Source organism: Myotis myotis, unplaced genomic scaffold (genome assembly GCF_014108235.1).
Source record: "Myotis myotis isolate mMyoMyo1 unplaced genomic scaffold, mMyoMyo1.p scaffold_m19_p_7, whole genome shotgun sequence".
Classification (NCBI taxonomy): domain Eukaryota; kingdom Metazoa; phylum Chordata; class Mammalia; order Chiroptera; family Vespertilionidae; genus Myotis; species Myotis myotis.
In genome coordinates this window covers 85,501,266-85,524,743 of record NW_023416379.1, presented here as the reverse complement: position 1 = coordinate 85,524,743, position 23,478 = coordinate 85,501,266, and the positions used below count along the sequence as shown (strand labels likewise).

The window sequence follows — 23,478 nt, the reverse complement described above, 5'->3', positions numbered from 1 at the left end:
CGGGTGACTGAAGCTCCCAACTGCTCCTTTTTTTCTTTTTTTTTAATTCTGGGCCAGCTTTAGCTCTGGCTCCAGCTCTGAGGCCTCTGCTGTTGAAAGCAGGTATCTGGTTTGTTTGGGTTCTATAATCGAAACACTGTATCAACTCCAGCTCTGAGATCCCAGTGGGCTGAAAGCAGGTTTCTGGGGTTTTGTTTAGCTTCTATATTTGTAACAATGTTTCAAACTGCAAGCTCAGAGGCTGGCAAGCCAGGCGGGGAACGTTGGATTCCTCCATCACTGAAGCAAGCAAGCCTCATGTTAGCTTCAAGCTGCCTGGCTGCCGGCCGCCATCTTGGCTGGCAGTTAATTTGCATATCGCCCTGATAAGCCCATGGGAAGGGTAGCGGATGTATGGCTAATTACCATGTTTCTCTTTTATTAGATAGGATGATTCCATTCACATGAAAGTAAAAAATAGGGAAATCTATAAAGACAGATAGGAGACTAGGGCTGGGGGTTCAAGGATGATTAGGAATAAAAGACTGATAGCTAGCCTGGCTGGGTTACTCAGTGGTTGACCTATGATCGAGGAGGTCACGGTTGGATTCCAGTCAGGGCACATGCCCTGGTTGCAGGTTTGATCCCCAGTAGGGGGCATCCAGGAGGCAGCTGATCAATGATCCTCTCTCATCATTGATGTTTCTATCTCCTTTCCCTCTCATTTCCTCTCTGAAATCAATAAAAATATGTGTTTTTAAAAAAAGACTGATAGCTAAAGAGTATAGGATTTCTTTTTGAGGTGATGAAAATGCTACAAAGTTGACTGTGGTGATGACTGTGCATATACTAAATTTTCTCTCAGTAAAACTGTTTTTCTTTTTTTTCCTTATGTCTTCAGTAAAGCTGTTTTGTTTTGTTTTGTTTTTGTTTTTTTTAAAGAGGAACAAACTACTGACACTTGCTACAACATTGGTAAACCTCAAAAACATTATGAAAGAGGGCAGGCACCAAAGGCCACATACTGTATGGTTCTACTTATATGAAAGGTCTTCTCTGGGGGAAAGAGATGACAGGTGGTCGGGGCAGACCTAGCTCCTGCTCCCGTCCCGGCCTTAAGATTAGCCCCACTCCAAGAGATCTCTCCATTGACAGCCGAGCAGGAAGACGGTGTGAGCTGACTCAGCGTGTGGGTGTGGCAGGGGCTCAGCCGGGACTCAGCTCTAGCCACACTTGCCCATTGCCCTCCAGCAAATCGCCTGCTGATATCTATGGAGCAAAGTGTAGGGAGAAAGGAAAAAGGAAGCCAGGAGGAGACCTGGGAGACAGAAAGGCACCAGGGAGAGCTCGTCTTCATTCCTCCTTCTCCTCCCCGCTCCTAGCCCTTCAGCTCAATCTGCCCACCTGCACTCCCACCTCTGCGAGAGCCTACCGCTGAGGTCAGTCCACGTGCAGTGTGCCCGGCCGGGGCGCGCCTGCACAGCGGCCATCCGAAGCCCCGCGCGGGGAGCACCAGCGCAAAAGCTCTGAGAACAGGACGGCGACCCGCACCCGAGCAGAGCGGTCATCCGGCCTCTAGGGGGCGCCAGGCGAGCGTGGCGAGCAGCCCCGGCGGCAGCACGCTCCTCGGCCTCCACCGGTGCTCGGGATCTGAGATCCGGTGAAAAGCAAGTCTTCTGGTTACAGGTTCCGGATCTCACGGGCCCCCGGACGCCCGCCCGCTCTAGGCAGCCACACCGCCTCCCCTGGCCCCCTGAGGTAACGCGAGAACGGACGGGGTCTGGATTCTGGGAGGTTGCGAGGGGAGATCCCGGTTCAAGGGCGGGGTTGCAGGTCGGAAGGCGGCTGGGACGCGCTGTCAGTGCCTGTTGACACCACACTTCCTGGTCAGGGTCCCAGCTCCCCCGCTTCCCCAGCTTCCGGCGCCCTGCGCGGCCCTCGCCCTCCGGGGCGCGGACTAGCCCCCCTCTGGGAGGAGGAACCTTCCCTCTCTCCACCCTTGGCTTTCCCCGCAGGCGAAGCCTCCATGGAGCGGCTCCTGGCCCAGCTGTGTGGCACCAGCGTGTTGCAGCCGCTTCCGGTGTGGGAGGGGGACACCACGGGCCACTGCTTCACCCAGCTGGTACTCGGCGCCCTGCCCCACGCGCTCCTCGCCGTGCTCAGTGCCTGCTATTGGGGGACCCCTAGGTGCGTAGAGACGGGGTGCACATACATCTGTCCGTGTGTGCCTGCATACCTCTCCCCGAACCCACATCCGCGCGGCAGTGTAACCAGAATGGTGAGGTCTCTGGAGTAGGGCAAACGTAGAATAAAATGTGAGCATACCACTTCGCAGCAGTGTGGCTGTTTTGGAGCAAGTTGCTTTTCTTTGATGAGAGGCTTAAATCAAGTCATGCATTTAAGCATATGGCGCTAGTGCATTGCACATTTTTTAAAAATATGTTTTTATTGACTTTTGGAGAGAGGAAGGAAGAAGGAGAGAGAGGGATAGAAATATGGATGAGGGAGAAACATGGACCAGCTGCCTCCTGCACGCCCCCTACTGGAGTTGGAGCCTGAAACCCGAGCATGTACCCTGACCTGGAATTCAACCAGTGACCTCTTGGTGCGTGGGAGGACGCTCAACCCACTGAGCCATATCACATTTTTAAAGGCCGATGCATAGTAGAAATCATCACTTTTGTAGATTTTCAGATGTTCAAACACAACTGTCATGAATGAGAGGTATGATTGGGTGAACAATGTTTTTAGCCAAAAAGGGTAACTTGTGTCCTAGTTGTGGGACCAGTTCTCACCTCTTCCATCTATGAAACCTCGGTGTTCCTAGGCTAAGAAAAGCACATGTGCTCAGCTGGAAGCAGTAGGCAAGATTTGAAAAGAGCAAAATTAAACCTTTACCCTGCCTGGGTTGGAGCTATACGGTGCAATTGATAAACTCACCTTGGTTTTGTACTTAGGTCCTCTATGGCTGTATAAGGCAAAGTTAGTCTTTTTTTTTTTTTTCTTGTGATGAGAACTTTTTTTTTATTGCTTAAAGTATTACAAAGGGTATTACATATGTGTCCTTTTTTTTTTCCCCGCCCTTGACAATCCCCTGGCCTCCCCTATCCCCCAGTGTCTTAGGTCCATTGGTTATGCTTATATGCATGCATACAAGTCCTTCGGTTGATCTCTTACCCCCCTCCCTCCTGCCTCCCAACCCTCCCTGGCCTTCCCGCTGCAGTTTGACAATCAGTTTGAGGCAGCTCTGCCTCTGTATCTATTTTTGTTCATAAGTTTATAATGGTCTTTATTATCCATGAATGAATGAGATCATGTGGTATTTTTCCTTCATTGCAAAGTTAGTCTTACTCTGGCAACTGACAAGGCAGGAGGGCAAGGTAGTCCCTGCCTTTGGGAGTCCTTAGCCTGATGGATGGGATATGTTCCTATCCAAGATGAATTAGGGAACTGATGAATCCCTCCTTGGGTAGGAGAAGCTTTGGGCTGGGAGGAATCCAGTTTTGTCTCTTATGCAGAATGAGTTAAAAGAAAAGGGAGGGTTAGTCAGCACAGACACTCACAGTCTACTCAGAGGAGTATCTATTAAAAATTGATACAGTCCTTTGGGAACTCACAGTCTAAGGAAAAGGCAAGAAAGAATATTATGTAACCAATACAAATGGTGGTTATCTCACTTCACTCATCAGACTTTGTGTTGTTTTTTTATTGATTTTTTTTACAGAGAGGAAGGGAGAGGGATAGAGTTAGAAACATCGATGAGAGAGAAACATCGATCAGCTGCCTCCTGCACACTCTCTACTGGGGATGTGCCCGCAACCAAGGTACATGCCCTTGACCGGAATCAAACCTGGGACCCTTGAGTCCGCAGGCTGACGCTCTATCCACTGAGCCAAACCGGTTAGGGCTGTGCATTTTTTAAAAAGAGTTATAAAGATCCAGAATCTCATACAGGAAAGGACCTCAGAGAGCTTTGGGTCCAGAGTCTTCACTGCTCACTGTATTGATGAGGAAAATTAGGTGCATAGAGGGAAAGAGATTTGCCCAAGGTCATGAGACTGGTTGATGGCCAACTTGGAGCCAGTATATCGGCCTCCAAAGAGTTCTTTCCTCTGTTTCCACAGCTTAAGAAACAGAATTATTAAAGGTTGACTTTTAGTCCAATATAAACACCTTCATATTACTGATCATCTGGACTTTTTAAAGGAAATGCTTCAGATTTGAAGCATTTTAATCTACAATTAAACTTTTTTTTTCAATAACCCACCCCTACCAACAAAGGAAATACAGCACAAGGACATGCGGTTAAGGTGAGGGGCTGCTTGAGGTCCCTCCACAATTGCCAGACCCTCACCCAGCATCCTGGTCCCAAGGTCCTCTCTTTTTTTAATCCTCACCCAAGAATATGTTTCCATTAATTATTTTTTATTGTCTAAATATATTTTTATTGATTTCAGAGAGGAAGGGCGGGAGAGAGAAATAGAAACATCAATGATGAGAAAGAATCATTGATCGGCTGCCTTCTGCGCACCCCACACTAGAGATCGAGCCGCAATCAGGACATGTGCCCTGACTAGGAATTGAACTGTGACCTCCTGGTTCATAGGTTGATGCTCAACCACTGAGCCACGCCAGCCTGACTGCATTAATTTTTAGAGTGAGAGGAAGGGAAGGGAGGATAGGGGGGAAAGAAAACTAGAGAGAAGGAAAACTAGAGAGAAAGAAATATCAATCAGCTGCCTTCCATATGTGCCCCAACGGTATCAAACCTGCAGCCTAGGTATGTGCTCTGACTGGGAATCAAACCTGCCACCTTTTGGTAACCGGATGATGCTCCAGCCAACTGAGCCACCCGGCAGGGCTCAGCTCTCTTTTTATATGAACTTTCAAGACATTCTAATATTCACTGTTGTAGGTGTGTTTTCCGATGCTTGATTTTTAATGCAGACAGAGCACCCTTTTGTTTATTAACAACATGTTTCCCATGCAAGAATATATAGACAAAACCAGAAAGAGTTTTGTGTTTCAGCAAAAGGAGTCACAGGCATGATTTATCCCACCCTCTACAACCACTGGAAAGACTGAGAGAATATTCTGAGGCTTCATAACATTTAGATTATAAGAGTATAAGAGGTGTATGCCAGTCAAATTTTTATTCACCTAATTGTGCTTCGGGTGAACTTAAGGGTTATTTTAGGTAGATATTTCTGTGAAAGTGAATATTCATCCTGAAGTGGTTATCAGTATGAAAATGTAGAACTTTTTTCTAATTAGAGCCTTCATATTTTCTATGACCTTAACTCAAAACTGTGGTGAAAGAATGATCAGAAATGGTGTGGGTAGATTAGAAAATGGATTCAGTTAATCCAGGAAGACTTCCTGGGAGAAAAGGCCCTAGGTTCCTGGGTAAAGTGGGGTAGGAATAAGGTGCATAGGGCAGGAAAGGGATTCAGTTCCCTCCAGGGAAGTGAGTTATTGGAGGTCTGTCTGGGCCCTGAGTCAACCATGATGTGCCTCCTTTTCTGTTTCCCCCCTTATCCCCAGGAGTCCAGATTACAACCTGCCCTGTAGTCCCGGCTGGCGCCTCCGACTCACAGCCTCCTTCCTGCTCTCCATCTTCCCACTGTTAGACCTCCTTCCGGCTGCTCTGCCACCAGGGGCAGGCCCAGGGCCCATAGGGCTGGAGGTGCTGGCAGGGGGTGTGGCAGCTGTGGCCTGGATCAGCCACGGCCTGGCTTTGTGGGTGTTGTCTCGTTCCCCTCATGGCCACTCCCGAGGGCCCTTGGCCTTGGCTCTGGCTGCCTTCCTGCCAGCCCCAGCCCTCGTGCTCACCCTGCTGTGGCACTGCCAGCGAGGCACACTTCTGCCCCCACTTCTCCCCGGACCTCTCTCCCGCCTCTGCCTTCTCATCCTGCAGCTGGCTTCCCTCGTGGCCTACGGACTAGGCTGGGCAGTCCCTGGGCTGCCGCGGGTACCCTGGGAGCCCCTCCTGCCCGAGGGACAGGAACCTGAGATAGCCGAAGATGGAGAGAGTTGGCTGTCACGTTTTTCCTATGCCTGGCTCGCACCCTTGCTGGCCCGTGGGGCCCGTGGAAATCTCCAGCAGCCCCAAGACGTTTGCCGCCTTCCCTACAGGCTGCACCCAACCTACCTGGCCGGTGTCTTCCAGGCACACTGGCAGGAGGGGGCCCAGCTGTGGAGGGCCTTGTATGGGGCCTTTGGACGGTGCTACTTGGCACTTGGACTGTTGAAGCTGGTGGGGACCATGCTGGGATTCTCAGGGCCCCTGCTGTTGTCCCTACTGGTGGGCTTCCTGGAGGAGGGGCAGGAGCCCCTAAGCCATGGCCTGCTCTATGCCTTGGGGCTCGCCGCCGGGGCTGTGCTGGGCGCCGTGCTGCAGAATCAGTATGGGTATGAGCTACGGAAGGTGACACTTCAGGCACGGGGGGCCGTGCTGAACATCCTGTACCGCAAGGCTTCACAGCTGGGTCCCCGACGTCCGCCTGTTGGGGAGGCCCTGAACCTCCTGGGCACTGACTCTGAGCGGTTGCTGAACTTTGCTGGGAGCTTCCATGAGGCCTGGGGCCTGCCCCTGCAGCTGGCCATCACCCTCTACTTGCTGCACCAACAAGTGGGTGTGGCCTTCGTGGGTGGTCTGATCCTGGCCCTGCTGCTGGTTCCTGTCAACAAAGTGATTGCCACTCGCATCATGGCCAGCAACCAGGAGATGCTACAGCACAAGGACACGCGGGTTAAGGTGAGGGGCTGCTTGAGGTCCCTCCGCAATTGGAGACCCCCACCCAGCATCCCGGTCCCCAGGTCCTCCCATGCAGAGCCTGAGGGAGGGAGTGTGACCTAGAACTTGAGAGCTCAGACTGGAGAAGGACATGGGTGCACATCCCAACTTTGCCAGGTACTGGTTTAATCACCTCAGGAAAGTCACTTATCCTCTTTGGGCCTCCATTTCCTCATCTGTAAAATGAGGGTAACAGTTTGCCTCATAGGGTCATTGCAAGGTTCCTATGAGGTAATGCCAGTCACAAAATAAGCCCTAAGTAAACATGGCTCGTTAGTAATATTATTAGTTCATGCAGCCCTAGGAGGAAGGACGTAACCTGTCTGGGACCAAATGAGATTTAGTGATGGAGCCAGGCCCCAAGCCTCCTCTCTCCTCATGTAGGGCCCAGACCACCCCATGGCTGCATGTGGAGAAGCCCAGGGGAACCCCAGCTGCCTCTTAGAGGTGGGCTCTGCAGAAGGGAGTAGCTCACTTGCCCACCGGGCCAGCTCCAGGTGTTAAGCATCTGGCTGAGTCAGTCCTGGGTTTTGCAGTGAATGTAGGTACCTTTACAGAGGGGATGGTAGGCCTGGAGGTCCATACAGCACAATTGTCAACATCTTTTTTAAAAAATATATTTTTATTGATTTCAGAGAGAAAGGAAGAGGGGGAGAGAGAGAGAGAGATAGGAGCAATGATGAGAGATATTAGATATCTCCTGCACGCCCCGCCCCCTATTGGGGATCAAACCCGCAACACGGGCATGTGCCCTGACCAGGAATTGAACTGTGACCTCCTGGTTCATAGGTCGACGCTCAACTGAGCAACACCGGCCAGGCAGTTGTCAGCATCTTTGGTGCTAACGGAGAGGGGGCTGTCCCTGACAGCTGGTTATAGCATGAGGCCTTTTTTCCTACTCATGACCGACGAGGTCTCCAAGGCCATCTGTGAAGGCTCCCAGTGCCTCCGTGGCTCGCAGGCTGTGGGTGTATAACAGGATCCAAAGAGTTCCTCTGGCCCTTACCCATCTTGCCTGGGCCCCTCTGCCCGTCTAACCCCAGGCTGTGGTGTGGCCTCCTGCATCTGTATTCTCCCACCGGCACAGTTCCCATACCACCTAAGCTGTGGGCCAACCTGGTGACCAGGCCGAGAAGCCCTCATCTCCTGGCTTTGGGAAGCAGTCCTTCCTCCCTCATCTAATGCAGAATGCTTGTTCCAGTGTGGTAACCCTCTGCACTTTCCACCAGCTCATCTCTTAGGGGGACCCAGCTCTGCCCTGTCCCCAGCTGGAGTGGATGGAAAGTAAAAGACGGGGCGGGGAAGCAACCCAGGGTTGAAAAGGGCTTCAGGGCAGGACTTACAGAAAGAGCTGAGGTGAGGAAGGAAACCAGGGCTAGGAAGGATCCGGAGGCTCAGGGCAGTCAGCATCCTCTCCGAGCCGGGGGAAGGCGAGGCAGAGGAGACACACGAGCAGTGTCTCCCCCTCACACTGTTTCCTGTTCCCGTCCTTAGCTCATGACGGAGCTGCTGAGTGGCATGCGGGTCATCAAGTTCTTCGGGTGGGAGCAGGTGCTGGAGGCCCGAGTGGAGGCCTGGCGCGCTCAAGAGCTGGGGCGGCTCCGGGTCATCAAATACCTGGACGCAGCCTGTGTGTACCTGTGGGCTGCCCTGCCCGTTGTCATCTCCATCGTCATCTTCATCACTTATGTCCTCCTGGGGCACCAGCTCACTGCCACCAAGGTAAGGATGTGGGGGAGGGGGCAGGGAGGATGGAGGGAGACAGCAGCAAGAAGATGGCAGTGGGATGGGGAGGGGCCTCAGCCGGTGGTTCTGGCTGGGAAGGAGGGAGGAGGATCCCTGGCTGCCTTTTCTGTTCCAACTGAGGGCAATTCTCTGAAGGGACCGTTTGCTGGGGCCTCAGATATGTAACCCTTCCCTCTGTGAAGGAATTCCTTTTTTCCTCTCCTCTTTCTTCCCACCTTCTGGTCAGGCCCAAGCTCTGTTAGGTCCCTTTTTTCTCATTTTGATGGCCTTGGAGAGAGGAAAAAATCCATGATCCTGTACTGCTTCTGCCCCGGGCCAGAGGCTTACCACTTAGAAATTCTGAGAAGGTCTGAGAATGGGCTAGGCCTGTGTGCCTAAGGTACACCCTGGATCCCTGGAGGACCATCTGGGATTCTTGAAATGGCTACCTTTGCCAGCTCTGATCCAAGGATTGTCCAACCAGCCCCTCAGTTCTGCTGCTGCCCTGTTCTTCCCTCCTCAGACCCGTCCACAGGGCCACCATATGGCAGGCCTTCACTATCCTCCCCGCGCCCTCCCACCCTAGGTATTCACGGCCCTGGCACTGGTACGCATGCTCATTCTTCCTCTCAACAACTTCCCTTGGGTGATCAATGGCCTCCTGGAGGCCAAAGTGTCCTTGGACCGGATCCAGCGTTTCCTCGACCTTCCCAACCACAACCCCAAGGTCTACTACAGCCAAGGTAATGGGGAGCGAGAGGGTAACACCTGGCACAGGTGAGGAGGGAACTGTAGCTCCCTGGGCACTGCACATAGATGCTACCAAGAGAAGCCAGAGGCAACAGGGTCCAGGTGGAGCAGGTGGCCGTTTCCTGGGGGAGAATCCTCAGACTGAGGCAGAGGCTGAATTAGCCCTCGGCAGGTAGATATGGGACAGGCAAGCTAACGGCCTGCCCCTGGTTTACCCACCCCAAGCAGATAGGTGGTGGGTTTGAAGGCCAAGTTGAGTGGCTTCTTCCCTGTTCAGATCCCCCCACAGAGCCGTCTACGGTATTGGAGCTGCACGAAGCCCTGTTCTCTTGGGACCCAGTTGGAGCCAGCCAGGAGACCTTCATCAGGCACCTTGAAGTGAAGAAGGTTCGTTGTCGTTGGTCAGACAACCTAGGAGCGTCCCCAGGCTAATAAGGAAGATGGGGACTCAGTGACAGATAAGCAGGGATGGAGCCCATCATGGCTAGATGGCCCTGTAGCTCTAAATACCGAGGGGAAGGCTGGAGAGGTTTTGGTGAGCAGGCTCTAATTGAGGAAGAGATGCCACCTCATTGAATGTCATTCCTCCCCACACAGCTTTTACTAGTCACATCTCTCTGTGATCTTCAGACAGCTCACACCCACCCAGTCCAGACCAGCAAGTGTTTTGTCTCCTGGATCATCCATGTCCGCTAGAGGGTATCTAGTTCAGAACCGACCCCAGAGCTGATCCAGCCCCCAGGCTGAGCACCGGGAAGAGACCCAGCAGCTCCTTCTGAAAAGGATTTTGCAAATGAGAGAGAGAGTCCTCTCTTTAGCTTGGCAAAAGGAATCGCACCCTGTGGTTCTCAGCACCACATACATTCGCACAGAAGCACTGGAAAGAACATTCCTGGCAGCACAGTGACTCCTGTTTACCCCAGTCCTCAGTTTTCATGCTCCCCTGACCCCATCCAACCCCTTGCCCCACATCTCAACCCCGCATTCTCTGGTGGTGGCTGAACCGTCTCCACCACATTTGGCTCAGGTTTCCGGCTTGGGCTGTATATTTTGTTTTTCCTCTTAGTTCAGGCAAGATAAGGCTGGAATTTTTCAAAAGAATTTTACTAATGTGTCAGTTGGGGCTTTTTTGGATGTAAGTGGTAAAAACCCAGTGGAGCTCTCTTAAGCAAACAAGAATGTATAGGAAGGATACGCAGATGAATTGCAGAATCCGAAAGCAAGCATGCAGCTCCGTGTCAGGAGCAGCCCAGAACCAGGCCTCGACTTGCAGAGAGCTCTTTCCTTCTGTCCGCTTTCTCTCTGCTTGCCTCTGTTTTCTCTCTCCGTGGATCCACTCTGCATTGAGCAGAAGATGTCAGGCAGAGAGCCCTCCTACTTGCCGGCAGTAGCCAGAAAAAGGGGGCATTCCCAGGGGAGGGGCTCACGTTGGTTTGGTGCCTACCCGTAGATGAGTCAGAGTCTTGGCTGGCTGGGGAGCGGGGGAGGGGGGGCATCACAGACAGAGCTTCTGGGAGCTCTGCCGCTTCCTAGAGAAGGGTTTTTTGTTTTTTTTTCTTTTTGTACAGGGAGATAGCTCAATGAATGTGTGTTACAACTAAGAAATGAAGGGAACGCACCAAATTTTAAACTGCAAATGACAGAAATAGGCACTTCTGAAATACTGCGATTTGCCCTGAGATACAGAAGTCCAGCCACAGGTGGACTTAGCCAGCCCAGCATCCAGGCCCCAAAGCCTGGCGTCCCTTCCTCCCCTCTCCCCATTCTGGGATGCCTGCCTCAGAGCTTTCCTTGGAATTTCTTAGGCTGTGTCCCTCATGGCGAATTCTTTCCCTACAGACTCACTGGGGCCTAGAGAGAGGCCTCCGTGGGATGGTGAGCAGCCCGGGGCCTCAGGAGGCAGACCCGGCACTTAAACTGTGTGGATTTTTTCAGGGTCTCCTGGTGGGCATCGTGGGGAAGGTGGGCTGTGGGAAGAGCTCACTGCTGGCCGCTATCGCGGGGGAGCTCCACAGGTAAGCAACCTCTAGCGTCCCTCAGCTCTGCCCTCAGCCACGCTTACCTAGCCCCTGCTATGTGGTGGACCTTTTCTAGGGGCCAGAGATGCCAAGTGAAGGAGACATAGTCCCTTTCTTGGGAGAGGTTTCAGTCTGGAAAGGGGGAAACTCTCAAGAAGAAAGTGAGTTCTCATCATTATCACACCAGAGAGTTACAAGCGCTATATTAGTGAGCGAAAAAATAAATGGAAACATCCAGCATCAGCTGCTCCTTGAGAATATGTGGTTGTGCAGGGAAGGGGTCCAGAGAAGAGCCGAGGCATGAAGGAGGCTTGCTTCTTTTATGCTTAAGTCCAGGGCAGTGGCCATGCTCCCTTCTGAGCTTCTGAGAACATCCAGATGTGACAGCTGCTCGGCCTCCGTCAGAGAGCAGTGTTCCCCTTCCCTGCCCAGAAAGAGCCCACAGCCTCATTTAGGCCTTCGTGGCTGCCAGTCCGGAGAGCCATGTGGCATGAAGGGGGACGCTGTGTAGAAGACAGCAGTCTGGAAAGGCTGCTTGGAGGCAGGGGTTGGGCACGGAGAGACTCCTTCTGGAGCCGGCCCCATGCTGCCGGCCTGGCTCTCTGCAGGCTGCGTGGACGCGTGGCCTTGTGGGACCTGTCCCGAGGCTTCGGCCTGGCCACCCAGGAGCCCTGGATCCAGTTTGCCACCATCCGAGACAACATTCTCTTCGGGAAGACATTTGATGCCCAGCTGTACAAGGAGGTGCTCGAGGCCTGCGCCCTCAGTGACGACCTCAGTGTGAGTGCCTGGCCCTGGAACCTCTTGGCCACTTGTGTCCCTGACACCTCAAACCAGAGACTTACTCTGGGAGGGGGTGGCTTCCACTCAGACATTACTTACCTAGGACTAGCCATCAGGTTTTGCTCCTCCCAGAGTGTGAGCTGGGAGGGGGAGGGAGGGGGATGGGGCTCCACACAGCCACTGGGGGGACCCTGAGTCCCCTGGGGCTAGGGAAGGAGTCCCTGTGAGACTGAGATCTACATAGGTCTGGCCAGTGGTTCTTATTCAAGAGGCCCTCCCTCACCTCCCAGTGGGAAGACTTGGGAGAGTCAAGGTTACTGTAGGGAAGCCCTGAGAACCCTTTAGGTCCCCCACATCCAGAATACTAAATTTAGGGGGGATGAGATTCCGCATTTCTCCCATGACTTCCCCACCCAACCCCCATATCCCTGCGGGACTGCCGTCACCACTCCCTGTCCAGGTAAATGTGGCACTTCGCTGGAAAGGAGGACCTTTGACTATGCCCATGGGGCATCCTCTGTCCATCTATTTACTTGCTTCTTTATCAAGCATCTATAGCAAATGTCTACCAGGAACTGTTCTAGGCAGTAAGAAAAGAGGAACAGCAAAGCTTTTTCCTTGGACTCACCATCGGGTGGACCACAGGCACCTCCTCTGGTGTTGGGACCCCTTAGCTAACTAAGGAGGTCACTCGTGAGGCCACAGGAAGCCTCGAGGTCACTCCTTGAAAAACCTTCACAGTCTTCACATTGAGTTTGCCCATCGCCACCCTTGCCTGTTAGAAAGGTGCGGCAGTGTGACGTAGTGGCTAAGAGTCTGTGCTCGTGTCCTGCCCTCATGAGGTGTGGAACAACGTTGGGCAAGGTGGTGAGTCTGACTGAGCTTTGATCTCCTCTGTGGAAAGGAAATAATACCATCTTCATAAAGTTGTCATGGAGATTGGATGAGATGACGCCTGTAGAGTGCTAAACACATAGTAAATGCTCAGTAAATGCCAGTTGTTATGGCTTATCTCCTCTGGCTTGCCCCCCACACCCCAGTTCAAGACCAGTCTTTTCAAGCTCCCTGACTCATTTCTATGAAAGGGATAGGAAACGGGGTAGAAAGTATTGGGGAGCTTGCTCAGAGGCCTGTCCTATCAGATCCTTCCTGCTGGAGACCTGACAGAGGTGGGGGAGAAGGGTGTGACGCTCAGCGGGGGACAGCGGGCCCGGATTGCCCTTGCTCGTGCTGTCTACCAGGTAAGCTAACGGTGGACAAGTCCAGAGCCTTGGGAGCTTAGCTGGAGGGTGTGGGATATTGTCATCAGCATCTGGTTCCCCCTCACCCATGCTCCTGAGTTGGTAGTTCCTTTACCCCATTCCCCTTTTGCAGATTCAGGGCAGAATTAAAGGCCCTTTAAAAACTATTATGTGCCTTGCCCTGGCCAGTGTGGCTCAGTTGATTGAGCATTGTCCTGTGCACCTAAGGGTCACCAGTTCGATTGCCGGTCAGGGTGCATGCCCAGGTTGTGGGCTGATCCCAAATTAGGATGCATGCCAGAGGCCGATCAATTTCTCTCTCTCTCTCTCTCTCTCTCTCTCTCCCTCCCTCCGCCCCCCCCTCTTTCTTCCTCTTTAAACATATTTAAAACATAAACAAAAAACCTATTATGTGGCTTGAGGCACTGGGACCCAGCAAGGCTGAGCATTGGCCCTGGAGTGCTGGCCTTGTTTGACTGGAGGGAAGTCCATCTCAGGTCTCACCTCCTTCTCGCCTGCTTGAGGGGTAGCACCCAGAGTTCCTCTGAACCGTCTTCTCTGAGTCCCTCAAGATCACGTCCTAGGAGAGGTCTGGGTTCTGGCCAGAGGACCTGGGACTTGGTGTCCACGGTGCCCCTACCACTCTCTAGGAAAAGGAGCTCTATCTCCTCGATGACCCTCTGGCTGCTGTGGATGCAGACGTGGCCAACCACCTGCTGCACAGGTGCATCCTGGGGGTGCTGAGCCACACCACGCGGCTGCTCTGCACCCACCGCACCGAGTACCTGGAGAAGGCTGACCTGGTGCTGCTGCTGGAGGCCGGGCGCCTGGTCCAGGCGGGTAATGTGGGCTGCCAGAGCCGGAGCCCGGCCAGTGAGGGACCACCTACCTGGGGGTAACTGGGGAAGAGGGACAGATGGATTGTCAAGTGCGGACTCTGCCACCCCTCCGTGTGTGGCCTGGGCCCAGCCATCCTTCTGTCTCGTGGGAGCCCCTGTGCTGCCTTCACAGAACCGATGTGAGTAAACGGAGAGCAGGAGGGAAAGCAGGTGCCACAAAATGCCAGTGGATTGGGGACTTGGGCTTTGTGACCGAGCACCTTAGGAACTTACAGTCCCTGGAACTCTGAGAACAGTCTGATGTCCATGGAGAAGCGGAGCAGTTTTAGAACAGTCTTTTTTATTTAAAAAAAAAAATCCTGAAGGATTATTATCCAGAGGGGCATGACTGTCTGCAGGTTCACTGGGAGAGAGGCAGGAGGAAATGAGGCTCCACCAGAGTGTTGGGAATTTTGTGAGGCGTCAGGAAAAAGCTTGGCAGCACTGAGAGGTGACGCTGGACAGAGTGCTCACGGGGCTGTGACTCTCCCAAGGGCGAACATTTTCTGTCTGTGCTGATTGGGCTCCCGACACAGAGGGTGGACTCGATGGTCCTGCCCAGAGTCTCGGGGTCTCGGACAGAGCCCTGCCAGAGTGGGTGCAACGAGAAGGGTGGTGGGTGAGGGGGCGGGCGAATTGACACACATTTTTAGAAAAACCTAGTATATTTCTGGAACAGTCCCCTCCTAATTTCACCTGCTACCTTGCAGGGCCTCCCTCTGAGATCCTGCCATTGGTACAAGCCGTCCCCAAAGTCTGGGCTGAAGATGGACGAGAGTCTGACTCAGGTACGGCCCAGGGATGACAGGAAGTGGCTTGCTCCTCACCACAAGACAGTAGGCATACGGTTTTCACAGAGCTTGCCTGCCTCTCTGAAACACTAAGGTTTTCAGCTGTCATCCCCCTGGCCTCCTTGATCCTTCCAGCCACAGCACAGTCAGTGTGGAGCCCAGAGAAAACAAAGGAGGGACTGGAGGTGGAGGAGGGCACATCTGGCCGCCTGCTGCAGGAAGAAAGCAAGAAGGAGGGCGCTGTGGCCTTCCACGTGTACCGAGCTTACTGGAGGGCCATCGGCCTGGGCCTGGCCCTGGCCATCCTCTCCTCGCTGCTCCTCATGCAAGGTAGGAATAAACCCCGGAGCCCTTATCCCACCCACAGCCTAGTCTTCTAGGCCCATCACATCCTTCCCTGTGGACTAATCCTTACAAAGCCCAAGACTCACCAGGCATGGATGACAGCCGAGACAATAGGCCTGTCCCCGGTTCTGAGAGAGTCCCAGAAGCCAGACAGATGCACTCTGTAGCCATCTTCAGATCTGCCCCATTCTGCAAATTTGAGATCAAGCTCCCCGCAGACCTGAGGAGTGATAGACCCAGGAAGGAAGCGCACACCAGGGAGGACCTGGAATAGTGGCAGGGTGGGAGGGCCAGCAGGGTGAAGAAGGGGAGAACTAGCCAGGGGCAGAGGATTAGGATAAAGGAGGTGAGTCTCTCACAGCTTTCTCTTTCCTGTCCCCACCCAGCCACAAGGAACGCTGCTGACTGGTGGCTCTCCCACTGGATCTCTCAGCTGAAGGCAGACAAGAATAGCTCCCAGGAGGTGTCAGTCCAGACCCCCCCGGACCCTGCTGGGCTCCTCTCTCCCCAGCTGCTCCTCTTTTCCCCCAGAGGCTTCTAGTGAGTGACTGGGGCTGGGAGCAGGCCCAGCGCTCTCAGAGTGGTTGCCAGACAGAGTGAGAGTTGGGTGGGGGGAATGGGGGCAGGGGGGAGGGGAGGAGAGTAGGGCTGGTGTTCCCGGGGCTGTCTCTCCGGAGAATGGGGAGAGGTAGTGTAGGGGAGGGGACGGGACCCCCCCCTCCAAGTGGCTCTACTGTTGGAGACCCATAGCCTCCTCCCCACCACCCAGCACCTCAGTGTTCCTGCTGCCCAAAGCTGCTCCCAACGGCTCCTCAGACATCCGTTTCTACCTCACCGTGTATGCAACCATTGCTGGTGTCAACTCCCTCTGCACCCTCCTCCGGGCAGTGCTCTTTGCAGCGGGCACCCTCCGGGCAGCCGCCATCCTGCATCGCCGCCTGCTGTGTCGAGTCCTTCTGGTGAGGGGATGAGCGGGTGGGCACGGCATGTGGGAGTGCTCCCTATACTTGGGCTCCATCGAGGGCCCCATCCTGCTTCCTGGTCCTCAGGAGAATCTAGCCCCTCACAGATGAGTGCAGCACTTGACAGCTTGTGACCTGGAAAGGCCGAGAGCTGAGGGGCTGCCTGGGTTCAGACCCAGCTACTTAACCTACAGCTTCCTCCGCTGTCACATGGGGAGAAGGGGATCGTCCTCAGAGTCACTTCCGTTCTGGACTTCTAAAGGGCTGGGGGTTGAGCTAAGCACCCCTTAGTCCATGCAAAGACCCTTTTGTGTTTTACTTATTTATCTATCCATCCCTTTCTCTGCATACCCTATCTCCATTTCCCCTACTTTCCTTGACAAGCAACATTCTAATTGTGTTTAATGTGTATCTTTTTGGGTTTTTTTTGTGTGAAATGCCCATTTTGTGTTCATGTATTTTTATAAGTGAAATTTTGTTTCTTTCGGTTTATATTTAGGGCTGTTTCTAAGATCCATCCTGGTTGCTATGTGTATATCTATTCTAGTCTTTTGCCTATCCATAGACTTAGTATGAGGATAAATTAATTGGTTATGGAAAGTGCTTAGGATAGCCCTAGCCAGTTTGGCTCAGTGGATAGAGCAGGGATCCTCAAACTACGGCCCGCGGGCCACATGCAAATACAAATATTGTATTTGTTCCCGTTTTGTTTTTTTACTTCAAAATAAGATATGTGCAGTGTGCATAGGAATTTGTTCATAGTTTTTTTTTTAAACTATAGTCCGGCCCTCCAACGGTCTGAGGGACAGTGAACTGGCCCCCTGTTTAAAAAGTTTGAGGACCCCTGGATAGAGCATCGTCCTGCAGACTGAAGGGTCCCAGGTTTGATTCCAGTCAAGGGCACATGCCTGGGTTGCGGGCTCAATCCCTAGTAGGGAGCGTGCAGGAGGCAGCCGATCAATGATTTTCTCTCATCATTGGTGTTTCTATCTCTCTCTTCCTCTCCCTTTCTCTCTGAAATCAATAAAAATATATTTTTTTAAAAAGAAAGAAAGAAAGTGCTTAGGATAGTGCCTGGCACATACTAAGTGCTCAAATGGCAATTATTATTAATGTTATTGTTACAAAGCCCATTCTTATCCGTTGTCTTATTTGGACCTCATAATTACCCTGTGAGGTAGGTATTATTGTCCCTATTTTACAGATGAGGAAACTGAGGCTCTGAGAGTGTCAGTGACCGAGGCAAGGCTGTTTCCCCAGAGAGCAGGCTGTGAACCCAGTCCTACGTGGGTCTGTCCATTGCCTGTCAGGGAGCAGCTGCCTACTGTTCTGCTTCTCCTCTGGAGCCAAGGAGGGGACATCTTCAGGCTGCGAAGAAATTCATTTCTCTTACTCTGGCTCTGAGAGATACTTCAGAAAGTCCTTCAACCTAGTCTCCTGCCTTAAGATAGGACTGTCGCCCAAGTAAAGGCAGAGAGTTGGGGGACGGGGAAGGGGAGAGGGGGCGGCCCTTGAGACTGCCTCCCAGTAGTAGTCCCGATATCTGGCAGTCACTGAGCCCTTCACCATGCCAGGCAGCCTGTGCTGAGCACCTGGCTGCTATGTATATGCCTTTAATCCTACCGGTAGCCCTGTGAGTGCAGTTCCATTAGTCTCGGTTTTTTTTCATGATTGATTTCTTTTATTTTATTTTAAATACTTTTTATTGATTTCTTAAAGAGAGGAAGGGAGAGGGATAGAGAGTTAGAAACATCGATGAGAGAGAAACATCAATCAGCTGCCTCCTGCACACTCCCTAATGGGGATGTGCCCACAACCAAGGTACATGCCCTTGACTGGAATCGAACCTGGGACCTTTCAGTCCGCAGGCCGACGCTGTATCCACTGAGCCAAACCGGTTAGGGCTTTTCATGATTGATTTAGAGAGAAACACCAATTTGTCGTTCCATTTATTTATGTTTTTATTAGTTGATTCTTATATGTGCCCTGACTGGAGATGGAACCTGCAACCTTGGCGTATTTTTTTCATATATTTTCATTGATTTCAGAGAGGAAGGGAGAGGGAGAGGGAGATAGAAACATCAATGATGAGAGAGAATCATTGATTGGCTGCCTCCTGCATGCCGCCCACTGGAGATTGAGCTCGCAACCCAGGCATGTGCCCCTGACTGGATCAAACCTGGGACCCTCCAGTCCGTAGGCCAACTCTCTATCCACTGAGCCAGGCTGGCTAGGACATCCTTGGTGTATCTAGATAATGCTCTAAGCAACTGAGCGACCCGGCTGGGCTATTATCCCCGTCTTTGAAATGAGGAACAGGGGCCTTTAAGAGATTGAGGGGTTTCACATCTAAGTGGCAGAGCTGGAATCCCAGCCGCAGTCTGACTCCAGAGCCTGAATGCTACCAGGAGACAGTACTGACTTGGACACCTGCCCTCACCGCTCTGTCCAGCCCTGGCGATCAGGATGTCCCTCCTGACATCTAACTGAAGCTCACTCACTGGCCTGAAGCCCCACATTCTGGAGAGGGACGTAGGCATGTCTAGCACAGGGGTAGAAGAGTGGCCAGCAGGGCCTTTCAGGGTCACCACTGGCCAGAGGGACAGTCTCTATCCTTCCTACCCTGCGATAGTCTTCCTCCTGGCCTCACCTGTTCCTCCTTTCTGCTCCCAAACTCTGGAGACACTTTACTTCCTTCCAATTCTCTACCTTGGACCTTCCGCACCCCACCACCCCCAGGGTGGCCCCCAACCCCTTTTGTGCCAGACCCTGCCCTTGCCCAACCACATCCCTTCTCCCAGGCACCCATCACCTTCTTCGACTCCACGCCTATGGGCCGGGTCCTAAACCGCTTCTCCTCTGACGTGGCCTGTGTGGACGACAGCCTGCCCTTCATCCTCAACATCCTCCTGGCCAACGCGGCAGGCCTGCTGGGCCTCCTGGCTGTGCTGGGCGCCGGCCTGCCCTGGCTGCTGCTGCTGCTGCCGCCTCTGAGCATCATCTACTATCGCGTGCAGCGCCACTACAGGGCTTCCTCGCGGGAGCTGCGGCGTCTGGGCAGCCTCACCCTGTCTCCACTCTACACCCACCTGGCCGACACCTTGGCCGGCCTCCCAGTGCTCCGGGCCTGCGGGGCCACTGACAGGTGTGTGGAGTCTGCCTCTCCCAACCAGAGCAAGGGTGTGAGGTGCTGGGTAAGGGGGCAGAGGATCCCCCTTAAGAAGAAAAGCACATGGGAGAGAGTGGCGTCAGGTCTCCTGAGAAGGGAAGGATGGGTGAAGGCACTAAGGGAAAGAGGAAAGAGACAGAAGAAAGGGATGGTGGGACAGAGCAGACCCCTGTGACAGAACGCGCTGACCCCTCCGTACCCTCAGGGAGGCCTGTGGGGGTGCTGATCAGCTCCAAGAAGAAGGCGTTCTGTGGGGGAGTCTGGGCAAGTGATTGCAACAGTGGGTGGCCTTGCTCCCCCCCCCCCCCGACCTCCCCCAGGTTTGAGGAGAAGAACCAGAGGCTCCTGGAGCTAAACCAGAGGTGCCAGTTTGCTTCCAGTGCCACCATGCAGTGGCTGGACATTCGGCTACAGCTCATGGGGGCCGCAGTGGTCAGTGCCATCGCAGGCATCGCCCTGGTGCAGCACCAGCAGGGCCTCGCCAACCCAGGTACCACCCGGGAGCCTTCACTCACCTCAGAAGCATGCGACTCCCATCCCCTGCCCCATTTCCCCCGCCTTCCCTCTCCCTGCACTGCCCCCCAGCATTTTCACCTGCCACTCAGGGTCCCTGTGAGTATGTGTCCTAATTCTCCTGCCCCTTATTTTAGAGTTGAGGACACTGAGTCTCAAGAAGTGACTTTCCCAGGTGATGCTGGATCTGGTACTAGAACCAGTCTTCTGATCTCTGCCCCTGCCCTGCTCCCCCCATCCCCAGCACTCTGCCAGGCCCCCCGTCCTCCCTCAGAGCCTCTGTGGACCCACTCCACTGCCTGGCATCTAGCGTCCTGTGGCCCTGGGTCTGCTGCTGGCATCTTCCTGCTTCTCTGCGGCCTCCTTTCAATGCCCGCAGTCCGTAGCTTGAGATTCTCCCGTTCGGCCTCAGTCCTCCTCACCAAGCCTCCCCTAGTGCCTGGTGTTCCTCTCCTGCCAGGACTGGTGGGCCTGTCTCTGTCGTATGCCCTGTCCCTGACGGGGCTGCTCTCGGGGCTGGTGAGCAGCTTCACGCAGACAGAAACCATGCTGGTGAGCGTCGAGCGGCTGGAGGAGTACTCCTGCGACCTACCCCAGGAGCCCCAGGGCCAGCCGGGGCAGGTAGGCCTGCACCTGTGCCCAGACCTGGGCACTGGAACCCTGAAGGACGCTCCCAGTGGCCCCAGTCATTCCCCAGGTTCCTTTTCTTTCTCAGCTCCTCCAATGTCCCCGCACGATCTCCCCTTCCTTCACTGTGTCCCTCATCTTGTGTCTGTTCTCCCCTCTCTCCTTCACGTGTCCGCATTTCCCCCACCTTCCCTCTCACGCCATCCATTTCTCATTCCCCCTCCTTCCACTCTCCGACCCCCCTTCTCCCCATGTCTCCCCGTCTCACCCATCTCCTCCACCTCCCACCCACGAACCCCACCAGCTAGGCACCGGCTGGCTGACGCAGGGGCGCGTGGAGTTCCAGGATGTGGTGTTGGTGTACCGGCCAGGGCTGCCAAATGCCCTGGATGGGGTGACCTTCTGCGTGCAGCCCGGAGAGAAGCTGGGCATCGTGGGCCGCACGGGCTCTGGAAAGTCGTCCCTGCTGTCCGTGCTCTTCCGGCTGCTGGAACCCAGCTCGGGGCGAGTGCTCCTGGACGGAGTGGACACCAACCAGCTGGCGCTGGCCGAGCTCAGGTCTGAGGGAGCGAGGAGAGGAGAACCAGACTACCGGCACATAGAGGAAGCCTAGCCGAGAGGCTTTCCATAGACTCGGGGCAGCAGGGCCGATTGTGGGGAGAAGGCAGCTAGGACAGCAGGCAAGGATGGCAAGCTCCCAGTGCTCGCTGTCCTCAGGTCCAGGGATGTAGCTGTGGTCTCAGGACTTTAATCTGACGCAGGCCCACCTTTCCAGCTTCGTCTTTCTTGTACTTCCCAGTATACACCTTGCACTCTAGGTCAATGGTCACTGCGTCCTGAATCAGAGCCTCCCGGTGCTGTGCCCAAGATAGTCATCCTCTCGGCCCTCAGGCTTGGCAGGTGATGCTCAGGGCACTGGAGACCTGGGCCAGTTGCCCCTGGCAACAAGAGGCCACATCTGGTGCTAAACAACTCCCCCCACCAGCCCCAGGTTAGCCTAGTGTCATTTTCTCTGATGTGGAAAAGGTAGGGGAGCTCTGTTCCAAAGCCTATTATTGATCCCAGGCCCTGGCCCTGCCTTTCCTGCCTTCTCTTCTAACTTGTGGTGGTGGCCTTTCATGACAGCTCCACCATATGGCTCCTCAGGACCCAATTCCAGGCCCTCCAATCTTGACGCATCCCCTCCCTGCCATTCAGACTCTCTACTCATTCCGCGCCACCACGGCTGTCGCAGTGACTGCTGGAGTCAGTGGTATACTGCTACCCCACTCTTGTTTTGTAGCTTAGTGAGATGGAAGCTCCTTTAGGACAGAGTGTGGGCCTTTGGTTTCTCTCGTGTCCCTCATGGCACCTGCACAGTTCTGGGAACACGCTGAGCAGCGGGGGAGCTGAGTGAGGGTTATGTTCAGGGCTCCTCCCCAAGCTTCTCTGGAGGCGTAGGTAGACCTATAGCTAAAACCTGTGCTGGGCGCAGAAGTGACCACATCTCCAGTCTAGACCCATGTCCCTCCTTGTCCCCCAGGTCCCAGCTGGCTATCATCCCCCAGGAGCCCTTTTTGTTCAGTGGGACTGTTCGGGAGAACCTGGACCCCCGGGGCCTGTATGAGGACAGGGCCCTGTGGCAGGCTCTGGAGCAGTGCCACCTGAGTGAGGTGATCGGGTCCATGGGTGAGTTCCAGGCCCGAGCCTGCAGGGTGGAAGAGGAGGGAGCAGGGAGGGGGCAGAGAGAGACCTAGGACCCAGGGGTGAAGATGCTGTGCCTTGCAGGTGGTCTGGATGGTGAGCTGGGCGAGGGGGGCCGGAGCTTATCACTGGGGCAGAGGCAGCTGCTGTGTCTGGCCAGGGCTCTCCTCACAGATGCCAAGGTAAGGTGAGAGGAGGAGACATTCGAGAGGGCCGGGAAGAGGCAGGGGCATGTGAGGGGTGAGGGAGTGAGTAGGGAGAAGTCTCAGAGGACCAGGTTAGTTTTTCTTTTAGAGCTGGAGGTGGGGAGCTGTGGGCTGGGCCCCGCCAGAAGGTGGGGGCTGGTGCTTGGGCAGGAGCCAAGGCTAACCCTCTTCTCTGTCCTCCTGCCCACCCCTTCACATGGTCCAGATCCTGTGCATTGATGAGGCCACGGCAAGTGTAGACCAGAAAACAGACCAGCTGCTCCAGCAGACCATCTGCAAACGCTTCGCCAACAAGACAGTGCTAACCATTGCCCACAGGTGTGCAAGCATCCGGCATGAGCCTCCAATCAGGGGACATAGTGTCAGGGACGCCAGGGGCTAGAGCCCTAGAGAGTCCAAACTTCCATGAACCTCAGCTCCTCATGCTCATAGCACATTGTCTGAAGGCATCTGTGGTCCCCAGCACAGAGCCGGGGTAAAGCCTGGGGCAGAACTGTGCTGTCTAGGGGAGGAGAGGGAATGTGGGTCAGCTTCCTGCTTTAGGGCACCGGTCGCCAACCTTTCGGACCTCACGGACCACCAGTTGGCGACCGCTGCTTTACGGCACTGCCCTCCATCCTCCACTGACCAGCTCCTCTCACACAGGCTCAACACCATCCTGAACTCTGATCGGGTGCTGGTGCTGCAAGCTGGGAGGGTCGTGGAGCTGGACTCCCCTGCCGTCCTGCGCAACCAGCCTCACTCCCTGTTCCAGCAGCTGCTGCAGAGCAGCCAGCAGGGAGCGCACTCCTCCCCGTGAGGACCCCACCCCCTGGGTGGCCCCTGTCGCCCTCTGCTGGGCGGCTGCAGAGCTGTTTGTTTACATTCTCCTCCATGGCTCTACCTCACTGGCACTCTCCCGGGGGAGGTGTCATGGGTTCCTCTCTGAGAACCAGGCTTCAGGCAAAGCCCCAAGGGTTCCCCAGAAACAGGCCTCTGCTCCGCCCTCGTCAGTGATGCCAGGCAGGTTTTT

General features: G+C 54.3%; 1 protein-coding gene across 6 annotated transcripts; it reads left to right on the top strand.

Annotated features, from left to right (window-relative positions):
• The first annotated feature begins 1,030 nt into the window (after positions 1-1,030).
• Positions 1,031-23,355, top strand: ABCC10 (ATP binding cassette subfamily C member 10). Of its 6 annotated transcripts, none has more exons than XR_004968811.1 (22): positions 1,034-1,737; positions 1,995-2,166; positions 5,524-6,736; positions 8,270-8,497; positions 9,087-9,243; positions 9,528-9,637; positions 11,186-11,265; positions 11,877-12,048; positions 13,194-13,292; positions 13,943-14,132; positions 14,881-14,958; positions 15,097-15,291; positions 15,693-15,846; positions 16,076-16,265; positions 19,070-19,413; positions 19,758-19,927; positions 20,411-20,571; positions 20,882-21,135; positions 22,100-22,245; positions 22,345-22,447; positions 22,672-22,784; positions 23,112-23,251. XR_004968811.1 is itself a non-coding variant. In XM_036317080.1 (22 exons), the coding sequence occupies exons 2-22, from the start codon at positions 2,006-2,008 to the stop codon at positions 23,263-23,265; spliced, it is 4,467 nt and encodes a 1,488-aa protein (XP_036172973.1). In that variant the 5' UTR covers positions 1,036-1,737; positions 1,995-2,005; the 3' UTR covers positions 23,266-23,355. The 6 variants fall into 6 exon arrangements, 2 of the variants coding, with proteins under 2 accessions (XP_036172974.1, XP_036172973.1); XM_036317080.1 differs by having other exon boundaries at positions 1,036-1,737; positions 22,345-22,442; positions 23,112-23,355; XR_004968812.1 differs by lacking the exons at positions 22,345-22,447; positions 22,672-22,784; positions 23,112-23,251 and adding an exon at positions 21,377-21,477 and having other exon boundaries at positions 1,032-1,737; positions 22,100-22,199.
• Positions 23,356-23,478: the final 123 nt, after the last annotated feature.

Coding starts and splice junctions, on each gene's coding strand:
- ABCC10 (XM_036317080.1), top strand. CDS start 2,006: ATGGAGCGGCTCCTGGCCCAGCTGTGTGGCACCAGCGTGTTGCAGCCG. Junction 15,292..15,692: donor CTCGCTGCTCCTCATGCAAG/GTAGGAATAAAC, acceptor GTCCCCACCCAG/CCACAAGGAACGCTGCTGAC. Junction 22,246..22,344: donor TGAGGTGATCGGGTCCATGG/GTGAGTTCCAGG, acceptor TGTGCCTTGCAG/GTGGTCTGGATGGTGAGCTG.